This window comes from Phoenix dactylifera, chromosome 9, assembly GCF_009389715.1.
Source record: "Phoenix dactylifera cultivar Barhee BC4 chromosome 9, palm_55x_up_171113_PBpolish2nd_filt_p, whole genome shotgun sequence".
NCBI lineage: Eukaryota > Viridiplantae > Streptophyta > Magnoliopsida > Arecales > Arecaceae > Phoenix > Phoenix dactylifera.
In genome coordinates this window covers 18,569,674-18,588,719 of record NC_052400.1, presented here as the reverse complement: position 1 = coordinate 18,588,719, position 19,046 = coordinate 18,569,674, and the positions used below count along the sequence as shown (strand labels likewise).

Below are 19,046 nucleotides of genomic sequence, written 5' to 3'. Positions count from 1 at the left end.
CCCCCAAGCCTATCACAGCATAGTTGAGAAAGTTTCCCTCATCCTCCTCTCACCATGAAGCCTTCTCTCCTACTCTTCCTCCTCTTCTCTTGCTTCCATCTTTGCTATTGCGCCCAACGCTATGATGCAATATTTAGCTTCGGGGACTCCCTTTCTGATGCTGGAAACCTCATTGTCAAGAACCCCAGCGTTTATCTCACTTCCAAGTGGCCTTATGGCATGACCTTCTTCCACAAGCCCACAGGCCGATGTTCGGATGGACGCTTGTTCATCGACTTCATTGGTATCCTTAACTTGTGCCTCTATTTTTCCTTTTCCTTTTACTTAAATGGTGGGAGTATTGTATTAAAATTATCCTAGTCAAACACTTGATCACCATCTCTAAAAATTCGAACCAAAACCACCTCCTAAGAGGAGGAGAAACTCGATCCCCTCTTTCTAATTTGCTCTTCTTATGTATAATTTTTAGTGTAAAATTTCCAACTTAGCAAGTTGAGACTGACTGTAAAGTTGGTTTTGGCGTAATTATGCAGCTGAGGCGGTTGGGCTGCCGCTGCCTCCACCATCTTTGAAGTCTGGCGAGGACTTCCAAAAAGGAGCGAACTTCGCCACCACCGGCGGCACAGTACTTGAGTATAGCTTCTTCCAGCGAAGAGGTCTTACCAAATCTATATTCACCACCGATAACCTGAACACCCAGATCTCGTGGTTTGAGCAGATGAAGCCTTCCCTTTGCAGCACAACCCAAGGTGGCATGGTAACTCATGAAATCTTTTTTACCAATTTCATGTACACTTTTTGACCAAGAAATCAATATGGACATGAAGCGCAGGCTGCAAAGACTACGTTGGCAAATCTCTCTTTGTCGTCGGAGAGTTTGGAGGGAATGATTACAATGCTTTCTTGTTCTCGGGCAAGAGCATGGCTGAAGTGAGAGCAAACACTCCCACTATCGTAGATGGCCTTGCAAAGGGTGTCGAGGTATGCGACTTTGAGGGATAGAATTAAACTCAATTAGTATATGGATCTAAATTTGATCGCTAAGCAACGCAATTGTTGCTGTTTGTTAAATTTATACGCAGAGATTGATTAGCAACGGGGCTGTGGATCTGGTGGTGCCGGGAATCCTGCCCATAGGATGCTTCCCTTTGTACCTGCAGCTGTACAAAAGTACTAGCAAAGATGACTACGATCAGTTCGGATGCCTGAAGAAGTACAACAATGTGGCCTTCTACCACAATCAATTGTTAAAGATCAAACTGCAGCAGCTCCAGCAGAGATACCCGGGGACGAGGGTCATCTACGGAGATTTCTATAATGCAGCCATGCAATTTGTGACAAATCCACAAAAATATGGTGAGTTTTTCCTCCATAATTTATGCATGATTCCTGTTCGTTCTTGCAATGAGCTCAGTTTAGTTCTAACATAACAAAAAAGAAATGATAAGACCAAACCAAATAGAATTGATGCCGTGACAAGATCGCATATAGTGGGAGCTGGTTTGACTTTGCAGCTGCTTGTTAATTATGATGGCAAGCAGCTATCAACTTTTGTGGGCAATTGCCTGGCAAGTTGGTATGCTGTTCTTTTCTGGATAACGCGTCATCACGTGACCTATGGACGGCCAATGGAAAGGACGTCTCATGAAATCATGTCGACTTTTATGGACAAAAGAATGCTAATTAAACCGTCTTGTACGTTCTCCAGTTGAACGTCATATCCCAGCTGTAATGATGCGATTTTTTCCTGTAGGAAGAAAAGATTTCTGAGTTTTTTTGTCCTCACAATGGTCGGCATCACTACTACTTTTTGTCCCTGATATCCACTTTACAAGGTTCCTACTGAGAAAAGAACAATGCTAACCACCTCGAAACTAAGCTTTCCTGGATTCTCAAGTCCAACATTATTTTGCCTCTAGAAGAAGTTAGGGTTGAGTTTGCTAAAGAAGAAGAGGGCCAAAACAAAAGAGTGAAGGTCATGCGAATGAGAGCCAGGTCTGCCATCTACCGGATACCCAATCAAATCAGTTTGACGCAAGACAAGAAAATAAGACCTATCATGTGGTCCAGGAGTGAAAAATAAACCCTGATGGTTAGGTCTGGCCGTCGTCTTAGACCAATTCGCAGGCATGCATCTCTCTGTATCAATCTATTGCCATACGGACATATTCATTAATTAAAATAAATTTTACATTGGTCTATACATATATACGTATATCAAAAATAAAATCTACAATAATCATAAGATATTTTGGGTTGGCTTGAGTTTGCTGTACCATTTTTTTTTCCAATTAATGAACACAAAGGAGTCCAACCCCCTTTGTATAAGTTTCTCCCCCCCCTTTTTTTTGCAAGAAAAAAGAGTAAGGCATATGAATATTGTATATAGAAAAGTAGAGATAAACATCAATTGGTGGTTATAAAGTTGAGTGTTGGATAATTCTTTGGTACCATCAAGTTTATGAACTTGAGCATTTAAAAAGGGCATCATCTTGATGGAACTAACGAACGATAAATTAAACTTCATGTTTGTATATTATTGCCAAGGTATCCCTTATCCAAGTCTTGTAAATAATTGTTGCAGGATTTAGCAATGGGGCCCTGAAAGCTTGCTGTGGGGGAGGTGGCCCTTACAACGTCAATCTAGACTACAGGTGTGGTCAAAAGGGGTCGAACGTATGTAATGATCCCTCCACATATGCGAGTTGGGATGGCATTCATTTTACTGAAGCGGCTAATCGCTACGTTGCCAACGGTTTGCTGAGAGGTCCCTACGCCAATCCACCCATCATGAGCTAGCTTTGGGGCCAACTGAAGGGGGAAAATAAGATGAACAGCTCTCGGAGGAGCATCCCCTGTTACTATATTTTATTTCTCGCTATAGGTTTTTTTTTTTCATTCATCCACCGAGAATATAATTCATTTGACCAATAATTAAGTTGTAAACTGTTCGGTTCTCAGGAATGATGAGGCTTATGGCCCATGCCTGCGAATTAGTATATTAAAATGGTTATTCTGTACCTCGTGAGTTGTGGCAGCATTGGAGCTTTGTTTCCTTGTCTTTTTCTTTGATTTTTTTTTTTAACCATTGCTGTTCGGATGCAAACCTGACAAAATTCAAAATGAAGCTGGCGTACAGTCAGGATCTTGCTGCAAGAAATTAGGCACATCAAACACACACACACAGAGACAGAGGGAGACGTGGCTCATCCCACCGTTAGGCTACGTCAATTAGCGAAGGGAGACTAGGAAAAGCTTATGCCTCAAGGCAAGACAGTAAGAAATAGTCTTAAAGACTTCTGTCTTGGAGTCAGTCGTTAAGGCTTACATTTATGAATTATAGCATATGTCTCGTTCTGATTTTTAGAACAAAGAAGGCAGTGACTCTTTATTCCTTGTATAATATCTCTTTAAAATTTTAAAAAATATAACTTAACTTGATAATTATGCTCTCAGAAAATATTTTAACCCACTTAATATATCTCTTGGTTTATCTCTGTCTCTTCGAAGTTTTCACATCCTTCCCAATGCTTGACGTCTTCGAACTACTTAGAGCAACCCATAATCGATGTCTAGTATTCTTATATTGTTATTGAACTAAATATTTTTAAACTGTCTTCAGGGTTACATCTCGTATTTTTAGGCTCAACCCCCTTGCCCTTGTTTTTCGGCCTTCTAAGGCTTTGCTGTCAAAAGCTCACCAAGGAAGTCCTCAAAATACCCTAAAATAAGAGTTTAAAAACTTAACAGAAAGCTTTTTCAAAGTGAACCAGATGCCAGCCCTCTTTAATAATTCAAGAGTGAACCGGCTGATGGATGGTGGTGATTCTTTTACAAAACAAAGAAGAAGAATGACGAAACATAAATAATGGCTGATGGGGTTCAGTTTGACAATTTGTATATAAATCTGGACAAAATCACATATTGGTAGTGATATGCCTCGGAATCGATGTCTGCCAACATGGACATGCTGATCAATAGAAGTTCGCCACGTGTCCCTCATTAAAAACATGCCCATCAATAGAGGTTCGCTATGTGTCCTTCATTAAAAACATTCGCGACACCATTTAAATTCTGTCCAACGGCTACCCAAAATAGCCCAGCCCGCGATCACGCGTAGTTAGGCCCTACATGCATATGTGTGGATGGTCACCAAGTAATTAGAACATGTAATTATACTCGGCATCTAATGCCGACCCTTGCTTATATAAGGAGCACCTTGGAGACCTCCATGTATGTTTTTTTTTTATATTCACCGTACTTACATTGTCATGTCTCTCTCAACTATCCACTATTTTCCTAAGATTGTTGCATGACTTAGACTTCGGAGGATTCCCCACCGAATAGACTCCAACAACTGAATTTCTGTTTCAAGTTGGAGAACAAGCATTGAAATCCTCATTTGAGCACGGTCACCGTCGACTGAAGTTGATCATGAGCCAATCTTGGGCATAGAAAATATCAAATTTTACATAAGCTCGGCCCGAAGTCTGATTAAAAATAACTAGAGTGTAGGCCTAAGGCTTGGCCTATGATCATCCCTACCGTCGACCACTTCATCTTCAGCTTGGAGCTTGACCAGTAGAAAGCTTGGACCAACTTTGCAAGCTTGACCTAAATCTTTATAGAACTCATTAGCACCAGTCTTAAGGCGTCTTGTGGTCGGGGGGGCATTTTGGCGGCAATAGGCATCACTAACGTGGCTTTGCAAACCAAGTTGCATTGCAAAAATAATCCACTCATTTTTTTCTAAAATGGTGGTAATCGAGGCACTCAAAGTCAATAATCTACCTTACATTTCTTGATCTTTATTTTGTAAAATGTTAATATCTTCATAATGCACTTTGTAGAGCATTCAATTCTACTTAAATGTTAATCAATTTGAAGCAAAAACTAAATTTTGATCCATGAGAAGCCCTTTTCATCAACTTATTTTTTGGTAACTATCATCAACTAACTTTTTGATGAAATGATAGTGACGCGAATAGCAATACGCCAAAAACTAGAGAGAGCACGTACAATTTGGAATAGAGCTGACCCAAAAACTCAAACCCAAATTTAGCAACATGACATTAGCCTGTTGACTTTTCTAATCCTATTTGAGGGTCAACCCATTTTGTCCTCACCTAATGGAACTAATGTATGCAGGACCACATCTCCAATCTACAACTCTGATACCCAATCTAGTCTAAACCCAAATCTAGCCCTAATCTGTTGATGAATGAATTCGATATGGATGCAAAATTAAGACTTATTGAAATTTTTGCTGGGTCTAGGTTTGATGTTTTAAGACCCAATCCAACCCCATCTCGGTTGATTGCCCAATTTTATTTATATACACATATCTATCAGTTTTATACATATCTTTAATTTCCAAACTATTAGTATATAAATATTTTATAACTTAATGGGACAGCATAAAAATTAAAGCATGGAGTGTTTGTATTTTATAGTCCTTGTGGTCTTGGTGCTGAAAATGCTAATAACTTGTTTGCTCGCAATCTGTTTGTAAAATACATCTCGACTACTCTTGGGGCATGCTTTCTTTTTTGATGTAAAGGAGAGGCAGAAAGAAGCCACTTGGCTTTTATTGAAGATTAATCTTTTTTACAACAAAGATGAGGGGCAGAGATGAGATACATTGTTAAGAGAGAAGAGAAACAGATGCAAGAAAAAAAAACTAGATAATTTCAAACCAATTGTTTAGTAATCAGTGGAGGAAGGAAACTCATCCAAACCAATAAGCAGGAGTATTTATTGCCTGAAAATTCAGAACAATTTCACAAATATTTTTTTAAAAACGCACTAGAATTTAGAATAGCAATGAGGAAGCAGCCAAGTTAAAAGCAGGATAGCAAGGGCATGAGATCAATTATCTTTGGCTGTCCGCTGTCAAGTTTGGAAAACGCACAATTTTAGAATTTTCTCGGGCAAAAGATCCTCTCCTAGTTCAGTCATGGCCGCTGCACTAAAGATTATTTTGTTCCTGGGGTTCATAATGCAAGGAGACACACCGTGACGACCATTCTGCGATCTGCCAATCTATGAGCTGACTCTTGTAATTAGTACCACCTTTTAATAAAGGTGGGAGGGGAACATTTCATCCCCTCTGAGGCCCTTACTCATTCTAAAAAGAAATGTTATGTACTGGAGGAATAAATAAATAGTAATTTTGTAAGGAAAAACAAATGCATAAAGGAAGGAATTCACTGGGTCTACTGATGGTAGAAATACATGATAGAGATGTAAGATTATTTAGAGTATAAATAAAGAAAAGATTAGGTAAGATTATTCGAAAGAAAGCGATTGTAAGAGCTAGCCTCTCAACGATCAAATGGTTCAATTCGTATTTATCAACTACTGTTCTTTGCCTACCAAGTAAGTTAGTTTAGTTAATCTAATAAGACCTCATTTGGTAATACTTTTTGAGAGTCAAAAAGTACTTTCTAGCCCTGTGAAAATATTTTTGGATGGCATAATGGTACTGGAAAAAAAAATTTGAAAGTTATTTAAGTTTTGCCAAAAGATGAAAAAAAATCTATTTGGAGGAAGCTCCAATATTGAGATTCTCCTTGAAAGTACTTTCTTAAAAATGTCAAGAAGCTATTCTAGCTTTAGTAAAATTTTTATGGTGACTAAAATGCTCATGAACAAATATATACATGATATGATATTTTGTTATATCATATCATATATATTATGATACTATAAATATATTATATTATGTTATGTTATGCTATTACATTATTATATTACATTATATTTTTATAAGAATATAATAATATAATAATACATTACTATATTATATTATATCAAATCATGCCATATCTTATTATATCATATCATATTATATTCTATAAATATATCAAATATATTATATTATAATAATATCATACGATGTAATAATGTTTTAATATATAATAATATCTAATATTAAATTTTGTTATACTCTATCGTGTACAATACTATGTATTGTCCTTTATTGTTATTTTGTTATATCAAAAGTATTTTATCAGTTTGGTTATGAAACATATGTTAAAGTTTTCTAGTACTTTAGAAATGTAGTTATCAAATACCAAATAGCTTTTTGTAAGAGCTTTACTTTCAAAAATTTCAAAAGCTCTATTGTTAATAGCAATTCTAAACAAGACCTAACACATTGCCATCACTTAGGTATAATATCAGCATTTGTCAAATGAACTACCATGTGAAGTAACGTAAATTAGAAATATCTCAGCTTCAAACCAAACTCCTAACCCTACTTGGCTACCCCCATGGCTTGGCCCCTCCACCCTCCATCATTGTACCTTAGCCTCTTCTTTCCCCACTCCTTGCACCCTACCCCCTTCTTTCCCAACTCCTCATACCTTATCCCTCTCCTCCCCCTTCCTCCTTCGCTCCCTCACCGCCAAATCTGCGCCCTCACCCTCATCTTCCTCCTCCACTTTCATGCCCTCCATTACTTCAGCACCGGCACCACTATCCTCGCTGACATCTTTGATGCTCTCAATTTGATGCGGATCATGCTACTTGAGTTAGATTTATGACCATTCAAGCTTAATTTGAGTCAAGCCCATTCAAGCTTAATCCAAGTCAAGTTTATTTAGATTTAGGACCGGTCTTGTGTTTAGGTTGGGTTTAGACTATAATTAAATATAATTTTCAAAGCTTAGACCTAATTCACAGCTTAAAAAAGTAATTTTGTACCCAAGCAAGCACACAGCCTGGCCTAGTTCGACCCATTTCCAGTGTTTTGGCCAACTGGCAGGGCATCTAGTATGTTTCCTATAGGAGGGAGCTTCAGATTCCTCTTTGTTCCCCTTCTTGATATGTGCAACTCATATATTCATTAATTATTAAGGGTTGAAGAATCTTTTATTTTTTGATAAATTAAAGGTTATCAGTCGAACTACTATTTTCTCTCATATATTAATAAAAGCCGGATGGCATTTTGCCTCCCTGATCATTAAAAAAAAAAAAATGTCATAGGCGCTGGGGATCCAGTCTTGTGCCGCGTTTTGCGCGGTAGATCATGTGATCTGGGAAAGTCCGAATGCGTTTGGAAAAATGTCATTGAATCGCTAAAGATGACGGGTCAGACCTCTTCTGCCTTTACCTACCCGCGTCTCCGAACTAATGTCTCGTGGAAATGTACGACTAACCAAAGACAAGCGGAAGGCGGTGGGAACCAAAAAAAAAAAAAAAAACAAGTCACAGAGAACCAAGGAATCACTATAAAAGCCATTCCCCCAGCCCAGTATACAGCAGTGTCAACAACTGCTTTTTTCCCTTGCCCCTCTCTTTTACCATGAGGCCCTCTATCCTCATCTTCCTCCTCTTCTCCTGCCTCCATCTTTCCTTCTCTGTCTCCGAACCCTACACCGCTATCTTTAGCTTCGGCGATTCGCTCGCTGACACCGGCAACCACCTCGTCGACGGGCCTAATCCCATCCTCTCCACAACCCACCCCCCATATGGCATGACCTTCTTTCGCCGCCCAACCGGCCGCTGCTCCGACGGACGCTTGGTCATAGACTTCATCAGTATGTAACTAAACTCTCCCCCTCTAAAAAAAACATCTTGTGCCCGAATCCTTGCCGTGAAACAAATTGCAACGACTAATTGCTGATATTTGTCTTCTAATCATGTAGCTGAGGCCTTTGGGCTCCCACTGCTTCCGCCATCCAAAGCTCACAACACCGACTTCCATCAAGGAGCCAATTTTGCCATCACGGGAGGCACGGCCATGAGCTTCGGCTACTTTCACAAGAAAGGCCTCGAAAGCACCGTATGGGTCAACGGTTCCCTAAACGACCAGATCGATTGGTTCCAGGACATGAAACCTTCTCTCTGCAGCTCAGCGGCAGGTAGTAAACTTCATTAAAAAAACCCCTCTGCTACCAATTGCAGCCACCAGCCTTAACAAAGCTATTCATCAAATCATTTGCAGAATGCAAGGAATACTTCAGTAGATGTCTGTTCGTCGTCGGAGAGTTCGGAGGGAACGATTACAACGCCTTCTTCTTCGCCGGCAAGGGTCTCAAGCAAGTGATCTCCAATGTGCCAATAATCGTCAGAGGGATTGCAGAGGGTGTCGAGGTAAGGGTGAAACATAGAGCGAATCTAGATCCAATTGTGGCGATTAGGCATGATGGTCATCAAATTTAAACCATGCAGCGGTTGATCAACCACGGGGCGGTGGATCTGGTGGTGCCGGGGGTTTTTCCGATTGGATGCTTCCCGTTGTACCTGAAGCTGTATGGTTCTCGTCACGAGGAGGACTACGGTCGTCGGAGCGGATGCATGAAGAAATACAACACTCTGGCGTGGTACCATAACGAAAAGCTTCGCCGGGAATTGGAGAAGCTCCAGAAAAAGTATCCATCGACGAGGATCGTCTATGCCGACTTCTATGCTGCAGCAATTCGATTTAATCTCGCACCCAAAAACTTCGGTAAGTTTATGGTCACTTTGCTTGCGATATTCTCCATGGTAGATGTCCATTTCGCTCTGCCCCTTACTTTGGACTCACCTCCCTACTTACGTAGCTCGTACGTATCACGTAGACTACATATACGGTCATTTTCGTCAATTGTGCCGCTACCACTTGTAGGGTAGGTTGCGCTCCATGATGAACTAGAAGGACGTCCACCGTTTTTAATTAACCATAATCGGTGTTAACTCATTAATTAAAAAATATAGAGGATGACAAGGCAAAATCATGCTTTGCGTAGAAAATGACTTGACTCGTAAGTTAATGAGATATAAAATCTCTTGCTGATGTGGTCCCGAGATGGCACTTTGTTATTCCACCAACACCGAATAGGAATATTGTTAGTTGGACTGGATGCATCAGTTTGATTAATCCAATCATAGAGCAACATGTATATATATATATATATATAATATTTTTTGGCATAAATATATTTTTAAATATCAAATTTTATATAAATATTTTTTAAAAATGAATATTTATATATATATTCTTGTAATATACTTGTAGCGGTATCTCCCTCATTTAGCGTGATACAAAAAATATCTTTTTATGTGGCGTGTTTGGCTGTGACTCGTGGGATGGGGAGAGATTCGTCGTAGGGTGGCAATAAATACTAATTGCCTAATGATGCATTGCGTTCCAACTGCAAGCTGGTGCCGACTTTAGAGACCACATACTCGGATGGAACCAATTGGCCAGTGGACCTAACTTCTCAGGCCATCCACGTTTACAGGGGTCCCACCAGAAAGAAAATGATTAGGAAAAAAGGACCACATGAATAGTTGGAGACAGGGAAGTAATAGCACGACAAATTTTGTGAAATAAAATAGGTTTAAAAGTCACCTATAGTGGTCCCCAGCTACCGTGACGAGATAGCTACCTTGTGCAGAGTGGAGAATTCTAAATTTTTCTAGTCCTAATTTTTCATGACGTTGCCATTCTAGCTTTTTGAGAAAGAAAGGGCGATCATTGCTCAAAAGCAATCTTCCTATCCTTCTCTTCCTTTATTTACTTTTGATTGAGATAAAGACTGGTGATGATGTGGAGGTACCCGTCTTTTCTTCACTAATTCTGTTAAATTATCAAATTGACGTCATTCGCAACTGGATCCAAGAGCATCAAGCTTCCCAGCGGATCATGTGCGGAAGAAACACTTTAATTTGATATGACATGAGAATGCGACAGCAAATTTAATAGTTAATAGATTCCAGGATGCAAAAGCCGTTTTTTTTAATAAATTACAAAATTTATCTTAAAATTTGTATGTATTATATTGATATTTAATAATTTATAAAACCTTCTCAGTTAAATAGTGTTAGTCAATTTAAAAATTATATTCATTATTGTTATCCAATATTTTAATGATAACTTTACACAATATTAGCTAAATTATTAACTTAAATGGACCTGAATACCATATCAGAAAAATTTAGAAAACGACCAAACTAGCTTTAAGTGATATAAGAACCGAAGAACTTTAAGTTTTTATAATTTATTTTTTTTTTATAAAAAATAGGTTTCAGTAAATCAAATTAGAGAACTTATCAAGGAAGGAGCAGAGCGGGCAACTTATTAGCCCTTTATAATACTCGAAATTCATGGGCTTTATTTATTCCTTTCTTGAATCAAATGGAAAGTCCATGGGCTTGTCGCACTAAAGAGTGCATATTCTTGATATGCAGTCTTAATTGCAGTTTTAATGTTTCAACCTAATAAATTGTTTGTAGCGTGCAGAGATATCTCTAACCTAACTACTGATTGATGGGTGTAGGATTTACTCATGGGGCTCTAAAAGCTTGCTGTGGGGACCGTAGCAAGTATAATGTCAATATGGCCAATAGGTGTGGTACATCGAATGCAACCGTGTGCCATGATCCTGAAACGTATGCAAGTTGGGATGGTGTTCACTATACCGAAGCTGCTCATCACTTCATCGCCAAAGGTTTGCTTGAAGGACCCTATGCCGACCCACCGCTTATGAGTCTCCGCTCTCCTAAAGCTTCTGCGAGCGTCGTAACAAAAAAATAATACATGTCATGTATCAATTAGTCACCCGAAGCACACATACAAAAAAAAAAACACTTTTAGAGTTGCGATCCACATAATATGATTGCCGTTAATTTACTTCATTGTTTAAAGTGACTTGAAAATTCTTATTGTGGCCATCGTTGTATTCCATCAATAATGATATTGTGGCCGCTATTTCCTGTTAGGACTTGTATCAGTGGAGGTTACCACAAACTTTTTTTTAAATTTTGAGGGTTACTTTTTTTTTTTTATTAACACCTCTCTAAAACTTTGAAACACTTTCTAATTCCAACATTTCCATCATTGTCCGACAAGATATCCATCACTGTGGGGGGAACATGAGACTGGCCTTGTCCAGGGTGTGTCTCAGTTCGAACTTGTGGCCCTTGGGAAAGATTCCTGTCACGCCTCCACCTCTGCGGAGCACGTGCGGCATCCAGTGCCCACTTGAGAGCCATATGAGGAGAGAAAATGGAGCTTTCCTGCCAGATATTGTCTGGCTCCGGAGTCTGCACACGTGCCGCACGCACCGCTCAGTTCCTTCACCTGTTTTATTTTCTCTAATATCAAATATCATGCCTCCGCTTCCGCGGAGCACGTGAGGCCCCAGTGCCCACGTGGGGACCACATGAGGGAGGAACATGGAGCTCCATTGTCAGATATTGTCCGGTTTTGGAGCTCGCACGTGCGCCGCACGCACCGTTCAGACCTCTTTCCGATTTTATTTTCCACCTAAAACACGTCTGCAGGATTTGAAGACAGCCACCTCATATGCCCAGGTTCTAGAATGAGTCTTTCCGATGTGGGACTATTGGGCCTTACAATCCTAGCTCCAATACTCTCCTTTTTCACCATCAAGCAAAAAAAAAAAAAAAAAAATCTAATCCACATTCAAATTAACATGGAAGGATCCTAACATTATACATATACATGCATGTATACATCCATATCTAATTGATAGCTGCTATAAAGTCTCCTTCCAAAGGAAATGAAGCGCACTGAAGCAGAAAAATGGGAGATCAAACACCTTCTACCAGACACGGACAATTGGTGCTGTTAATCGGGGATCAAAGTGGGGGGTTAATGCTGCTTGGTATCAAATTCTCGTCTCTTTGCCATATGGTAAAAGGTGGCATTATCCAAGCAAGCGTTCGGTAGTATAAATAATATTTAGTTAAACTTAAAACCATGTCATGTCCCAAACTAATGTGTTCTTGCAGAATATCGCCCACACTAATAATGCGGCGAAGTATAACATCTACCTATATTTATTGGTGCTGGTATATTTTTCAGTTGACTCTTACTATAGATTCATCAACAATGGTGGTCTCATTTGCCTCTGTCATAAAGTTATTTAAAAGGTTGTCTTCTAGAAAAAATCAAAGTATTTCTCTGGCTTGCTTTGAGAAACAAACTCTATATTGGGGAAGTATTGGCTAGAAAAGGTCGGCAAGAAAACTCAAGATGCTCCCTTTGCAGATCGAGGGTGGAGAGTATCTCCTACTTGTTCATCAAATGCCCATTTACACATAGCCTATGGAACTCTATCAAAATCCAGCTGAACTTGAGAGGCTGACCATCAGACATTCATGATCTTTGGACCGATTGGAGGTGTAGAAAATTTTAGCCATCGTTATGGAGAGCGGAAGGTCAACTTTATGTAGCCCTATGTTGGAAGATATGAAGGGAAAGAAATGCAAGAATCTTCCCCAAAAAGAAGTCTTCCATCTACTCAACTCTTCAAAAAGCTTTGTATACGCTTCACTCTTGGGAGCCTCTGTATTGTAAGAAGTTGATTGAAAGCCCTGGCAATATGTGGCATAAATAGCCTATTGCATCACCCCTCTTGCTAACCATCTATTCGCATATTCGTATTCCACCTCTTTTATACTCTTGGACATAACTTCTTTACTTAATCAGTAAATTTGGGGAAGCTTCTTGTTTCCTCCTCCTTTCCCAAAAAAAAAAAAAAAAAAATTATGTATGAAATTTGTATTGTCTTTATAACAACCCAAGACCTCATCTAAAAAAGCTAAATAGATGGTATTATTTAAGTTTCTTAGTCCTCTATAAATATTTAGGATCTATATATTGCATAGCAGATGTGATACTGAACACACACTCACACGAATCCTCGTATACTCCATTGTTCAAATTTGATTTTTCTCACTAGGCTAAGAATCCAAATCCATTCAAATCCAATCATAAGTACTATAAATCTAATTAAACCTGTATTGCAGTATCCTCTAGCCCATTTAGGTCATAGTTGGGCTCACTTTGATATCATTTGTAACAACGTAGGACTAGGGGACATTGAAGCATGAGTTTATGGAGGCTGACTGCAGGCCAATTATGGTGCTTGGGATAGATTTGAATGGATTTAAACTCTTAGCATGATAAGCACGTTAGGGCTTGAATGGAGGGAGTATGTGAGGATCCGTGCGGATATTTATTTAGTCCCATATCGATAAAATATCTTCCAACTAGTCTTTTTAGATGAGGCCTTAAGTTGTTATAGATAGAACCAACTTTTGTGAGAAATGGATGCCTCGAGGCTCGATAATTTTTTGAAATACCACAATGCGTTGTTCCGCCGGGCTCTCGATCAGCTGCAAAACAAGTGCCCCGATCGCACACTGGCCAAAACATTTTGGGGAACACTCTCCATTTCCAAAACTAGTACCCGGATCTCATGTGGTAAGAGGAAACAGTGATGAAAAATTCCGTCTGTAGAGGAAGCCAACCCAATCTCGGCTTAAAATCAGGTCCTTATTTCATCACTGGGCAAAGGATAGCTTGGCCTGATGAAAGCTTCTGGCGTGGTAATATGTTTCCTGGTGATTGCGACTTGGAGGCTACGAGTCACAAATGTGGAGGGACAAACTGAATGTCGCACTTTTGTCATCATAACGCCATAACGGAAGGTCAATTATGAGACAAAGATGCTTTTGTCTCCCACGCAACTTATGCTTGTATACTGCAAGGATATCCATTTCAAACTCTTTAATTATTGTTTAGGTTTAGCAATGGGGTCTTAAGAGCTTGCTGCACGCGTTCAAGGACTCCTTAAACAAATTCGTACGGCATTTGTGTAACTGAAGCTGCCTGCTATCACTATAGGAATTAATGTTGTTTTAACATGGTACTTGTCTATCCTTCTTAGCAAATATTTTGGTGGAAGATGAAAATTTTGTTCCATCCATAGTTCCATACTTCAAGAAGGATTGCATGGAGACCCGTTATACAATTGATGGTACATTACAAAATGAAAAAAAAATGAAAACATGTCTCATGACTGGGGGATGTGATAGATAGTTCATCCATATCCCATAAGAGGTACCGCACAATTTATTGCATGATGGGATGATAAATATAGGAAAGCCAACCAATATGTTACGGCAGCATTTTTGAGATCAAGAATTGTAACAACCTAAGACCTCACCCAAAATGATCACAAGTCTCCTCGGAGAATAACCAATGTGGGATTAAACACACATCTATATGGGTTCTCACATACTCTCCTTGTTCAAGTCCTGACGTCCTCGTCAGGCTAAGAGTTCAAATTAATTTAAATCTAATCACAAGCACTACAATCGGCCCGTAGTTAACCTCTATGAATCTGTATTTCAGTGTCCCTTAATCTATATAGGCTATAAGCCAACTTCGCTCTGATACTATTTATCACAATCTAAAACCTCGTTCAAATGATTAGTCGGAAGTTACTTTTTTTTGTTTTTTAGTCTTGTATAAGTATCCAAAATCTTCTCGACGAATAACCGATGTAGGATACACATCCACACGGATCCTTACAAGAGCTATATATCAAAGTAAAAGAGTTCAAATTTGCCTAACTATAATGCATATTGCTGCTATAAGGGAATCTGCTCCACTCTTGGTGTCTAAGTTGACCAATGAGAGGATTGGGCTTGGTTTCTTGATCTTTTAGATCTATTTACATATTTATCGGCGATTGGAACGGTTCTCTAAACTTTTGTTCACTTTATGATGAGAAGAAATATGGTAGACATTTGTTCTTCTGAAAAACTAAATTTATTTTAAAATAGAAAAGAAAAAGAAAAGAATGGCTTGTAGAAATTTTCTTCATATAACAGTCAAGCCTACTATAGCCCACAGCTATTGGCTTAACCAATCCGAAGTATTATATCGACTTCTGTTTATTTAAAGATACAAGAGAACTTTGAAATCCTTCAGGTTTTTCTCCAAATTAAAGCAAATCGAGTTGCACTTTGCTTGGTTAGAAATGTGCTCAAAACCCTGAAATTTGGTGAGCTCCTTTGGTGTTTATGAGGTTCATTTGGTCCAAGAATATGATACATGATCCACTTGCATTCAAGATCAAGTATTACTTTTTAAAGCAAATACTCTTGTTGACTTCATGATTATTGGTGCATATGTCAATGTCATAGATGTGGTAAATTTTAAGTCTTGGTGCGGGGGGGTTGATAGATAACCAGGCTAGTAGGTTCATGTAACATGGTATAAAGGTCACCCGGTTGGCTTAAGTGAGTCTTTTGCCTTGATTAAAAATATGAACATGAGAATTTCGTAGCTTCCATATAAACATATTCATGTCCTGTGGAACTTAGATCCGAGTCTAATACACCGGGGTTGTTGGCTTTTAAATGAAAAGAGTCTTTAACTATCAAGATTTTTCTTTGGCCTCTTAAAATCTATCATATCTAATGATTTATGTATCCAATATACTAGGATGACTGGCTTTAAAAAGGCAAACAACAAAACAGAACAAAACTTAATCATCAAAAAGATTTGCTTAGGTATCAATACCTATTGTTGAGGTCGGGGAAAAGGAATTTTCCCGACCTCAGATCTTAGCCCCCACCAAATTGGAACAGGAAAAAAAGACTGCGTTCCCACAGAAGGTATTATCCGCTTTGGAGAAGTGCGTACGTATCACGCGACGCGCGTCGTGGGCAGCTTACTCCCCTTACAGTTTTGCCCTAAGGGCGCCTTCTAAAGGAAGGGTAATCGAGCCCTCCATTTAAGACACAGACCTTTTCGGCTATTCAGTCGATGTGGGACTAAGTCCGAGACCCTTTATTTCCACAACATCAGCTCCCACATCGGAAAGGTTTGTGCCGAGGTCAAAGGCCCCTACATAGCGCGCCATTGTTGAGGTCGGGGTTTTTCCGACCTCAGACCTTAGCCCCCACCGAATTGGAATAGAAAAAGAAGACTGCGTCCCCACATAAGGTATTGTCCACTTTGAAGAAGTATGTATGTATCGTGCGACGCGTGTCGTGAGCAACTTACTTTCCTCACGGTTTTATCTTTTAAAAGATGCCTCCTGAGAAGGATAATCGAGCCTTTCATTTAAGACAGACCTTTTCGCTGTAACTAAGTTTGAAAGCCTTTATTTCCACAACATCACCTATGATCGCATATACTGATTCTGAATTTCCTCTAAGTGCTTTAGCTTTTCTGGACTTTTGTGTCTATTTCATTATGTTGGCAGAATCCTTCTTGGCAGCCAGCCGATAGCATTACCTTGTTCGAATAAATTCCTTCTTGGCCCATATAAATTATAATCCACGTAATTAAATGATGAAATAACTATCCAACCATCCCCCCATCCCCCAACCAACTCCGCAATGCCATACCGAGTACAGGTGAAATTAATTACTCATTGAAGCCATCCTCCACTGAGGAAGAACGAGGAATTCCAAAAGAAAAGATAAAGCGGGGAGGGGGTCATTCTCTGCCCCCACTCCAATCCATCCAAGTTCTCCAAATCCTCTCCTCCTCTCCACAAGAAACTCCAAATGCTCACCTCCATCATTCTCTTCTCCATCTTCCATATCTCCCACTCTACCCTACTGAACTACACTTCAATATTTAGCTTCGGCGACTCCCTTGCCGACACCGGAATGCTCTTATCTACCTCCAAGTCCAGCAGCCCTGCATTTGGGCGGCTCCCTTACGCATGACGTTTTTTAGGCATCCCACTGGCCGCTGCTGTGATGGCCGCTTGATCGTGGACTTCATAGGTAATCCTCATTTCTAATGTTTCTTAACCAAGTTGTCTTTCAGAGCTCGACTTGTTTAACCTCCCCAAGTTTTTTTTTTTGTTCTAAATTAATGCAGCAACTGCATTTGGCCTCCCATTGCTTCCGCCTTTACTTAGCTCATGGGCAAAACATTCAGCAAGGAGTGAACTTCGCCGTCGCAGGTGCTGCAGCGCTGGACCCTGCCGTCTTCCAAGGGCTGTTGGGCGGTGACGGCTTTCCTCTCACTAATCTGTCCCTGAGCACCCAGCTCCGGGGTTTGAGAGGTTGAAGCCTTCCCTCTGCAATACAGCAACAGTAATAGGTATTATTAATTCACACTAATCCGTCGGTCTGGAATTCTGTCTTCTCTGACAAAGAATAAATACATAAGATAATTAAATCTTAGGAACCATTGTTAATTAGTTAACCATATGGGAAATGCTTGCAGCTTGTGCTGACCATTTCAGTAAGTCTCTGTTTGTCGTTGAGAGATAGGGGGGAATGATTAAATTATTTTTTCCTCCTCGGTGGCAAAAGCCCAAAGGAAGTGAAACCATATGTTCCTAAGGTCATTGGAGCCATTGTCGCAGCCATTGAAGTATGCATGCAAACTCCACCTTAAATTCTTTCATGTAATAAACTCACCATGTACACCTTTCTACCACATTTTAGAGCTATGGATGGTTGTGCAGAGCTTGATCAAGAATGGTGCCGTGAATTTGTTGGTGCCGGGATTCTACCATTCGGTGCTCCTCGGCATACTTGACGGTATTTAACAGCCCAAACAGAGAGGACTACGACCCAAGGACCGGTGCCTCAGGTGGCTCAACGGGTTTGCCAAGTACCACAATGCCTTGCTTCGCCGGGCATTGGACGAGCTCCGGAGAAAGTATCCACGGGCGAGAATTATGTACGCCGACTACTATGGTGCATCTAATCCGATCTCACGCTCTCCACAGCATTTCGGTGAGCTTTCTTCTTCGGCTATATAAATCTATTAATCTATTCGTAATCAGTTTTAATCTTTCTTTAAGAATACCGTAATTATTCACCGCTACTGTAGCCTTCAGACAAGAACGGGCTGGTCCCTGCTTGGGCCAACGCCTTCTGTGTTGAGCTATGTCCCACAGTACCTCTAGCCAGCTCAACCTAGCAAACCTAATGTCATGTGCATCTCTCTCATTTAGAAGTTTTATGGCATCTGTGACTAATACTTCCAATTGTCATTTGGCCTATGTTCCCATCTATAATAGCACCATATCTTTATGTCACACTAAAAAACATGGGAATTAGATTCTTTGTGTTCCTAGGCAATTCCGTACACATATTGGGAGTGAGACGTCCCGATTGCAAGTGAAGTTCAAATTTAGGGTTTGCATCGGCGACTTTGAGGGTTCCTAGGCAATTCGTCATGCATTCATCTTAATGCACCACTATAGGAAGGAATGTCTATGATTGACAGCGTGCAAGGCCATACAGTGCATACTGTATAGGAT

The 19,046-nt window shown here is 39.8% G+C and overlaps 2 protein-coding genes and 1 pseudogene across 2 annotated transcripts; all 3 read left to right on the top strand.

Moving 5' to 3' along the window:
- Window positions 1-3,023, top strand: LOC103703872 (GDSL esterase/lipase At5g45910-like). Its single transcript, XM_008786935.4, has 5 exons — window positions 1-283; window positions 534-749; window positions 833-981; window positions 1,083-1,356; window positions 2,585-3,023. Exons 1-5 carry the CDS (start codon window positions 55-57, stop codon window positions 2,797-2,799), a joined length of 1,083 nt encoding a protein of 360 aa, XP_008785157.1. The 5' UTR covers window positions 1-54; the 3' UTR covers window positions 2,800-3,023.
- Window positions 3,024-8,265: 5,242 nt separating this feature from the next.
- LOC120111929 (GDSL esterase/lipase At5g45910-like) lies at window positions 8,266-11,773 on the top strand. The gene is made up of 5 exons (XM_039130315.1): window positions 8,266-8,543; window positions 8,652-8,867; window positions 8,951-9,099; window positions 9,178-9,454; window positions 11,268-11,773. Exons 1-5 carry the CDS (start codon window positions 8,309-8,311, stop codon window positions 11,522-11,524), a joined length of 1,134 nt encoding a protein of 377 aa, XP_038986243.1. The 5' UTR covers window positions 8,266-8,308; the 3' UTR covers window positions 11,525-11,773.
- Window positions 11,774-17,271: 5,498 nt separating this feature from the next.
- LOC120112018 lies at window positions 17,272-18,045 on the top strand (annotated as a pseudogene).
- The last annotated feature ends 1,001 nt before the right edge of the window (window positions 18,046-19,046 follow it).

Bases quoted from the DNA above. Each gene is read 5' to 3' on its own strand.
- LOC103703872 (XM_008786935.4), top strand. From the start codon at position 55: ATGAAGCCTTCTCTCCTACTCTTCCTCCTCTTCTCTTGCTTCCATCTT. The intron at 284-533 runs GTATCCTTAACT...GTAATTATGCAG, and splicing joins CTTGTTCATCGACTTCATTG to CTGAGGCGGTTGGGCTGCCG. The intron at 750-832 runs GTGGCATGGTAA...CATGAAGCGCAG, and splicing joins CCTTTGCAGCACAACCCAAG to GCTGCAAAGACTACGTTGGC.
- LOC120111929 (XM_039130315.1), top strand. From the start codon at position 8,309: ATGAGGCCCTCTATCCTCATCTTCCTCCTCTTCTCCTGCCTCCATCTT. The intron at 8,544-8,651 runs GTATGTAACTAA...CTAATCATGTAG, and splicing joins CTTGGTCATAGACTTCATCA to CTGAGGCCTTTGGGCTCCCA. The intron at 9,100-9,177 runs GTAAGGGTGAAA...TAAACCATGCAG, and splicing joins GGATTGCAGAGGGTGTCGAG to CGGTTGATCAACCACGGGGC.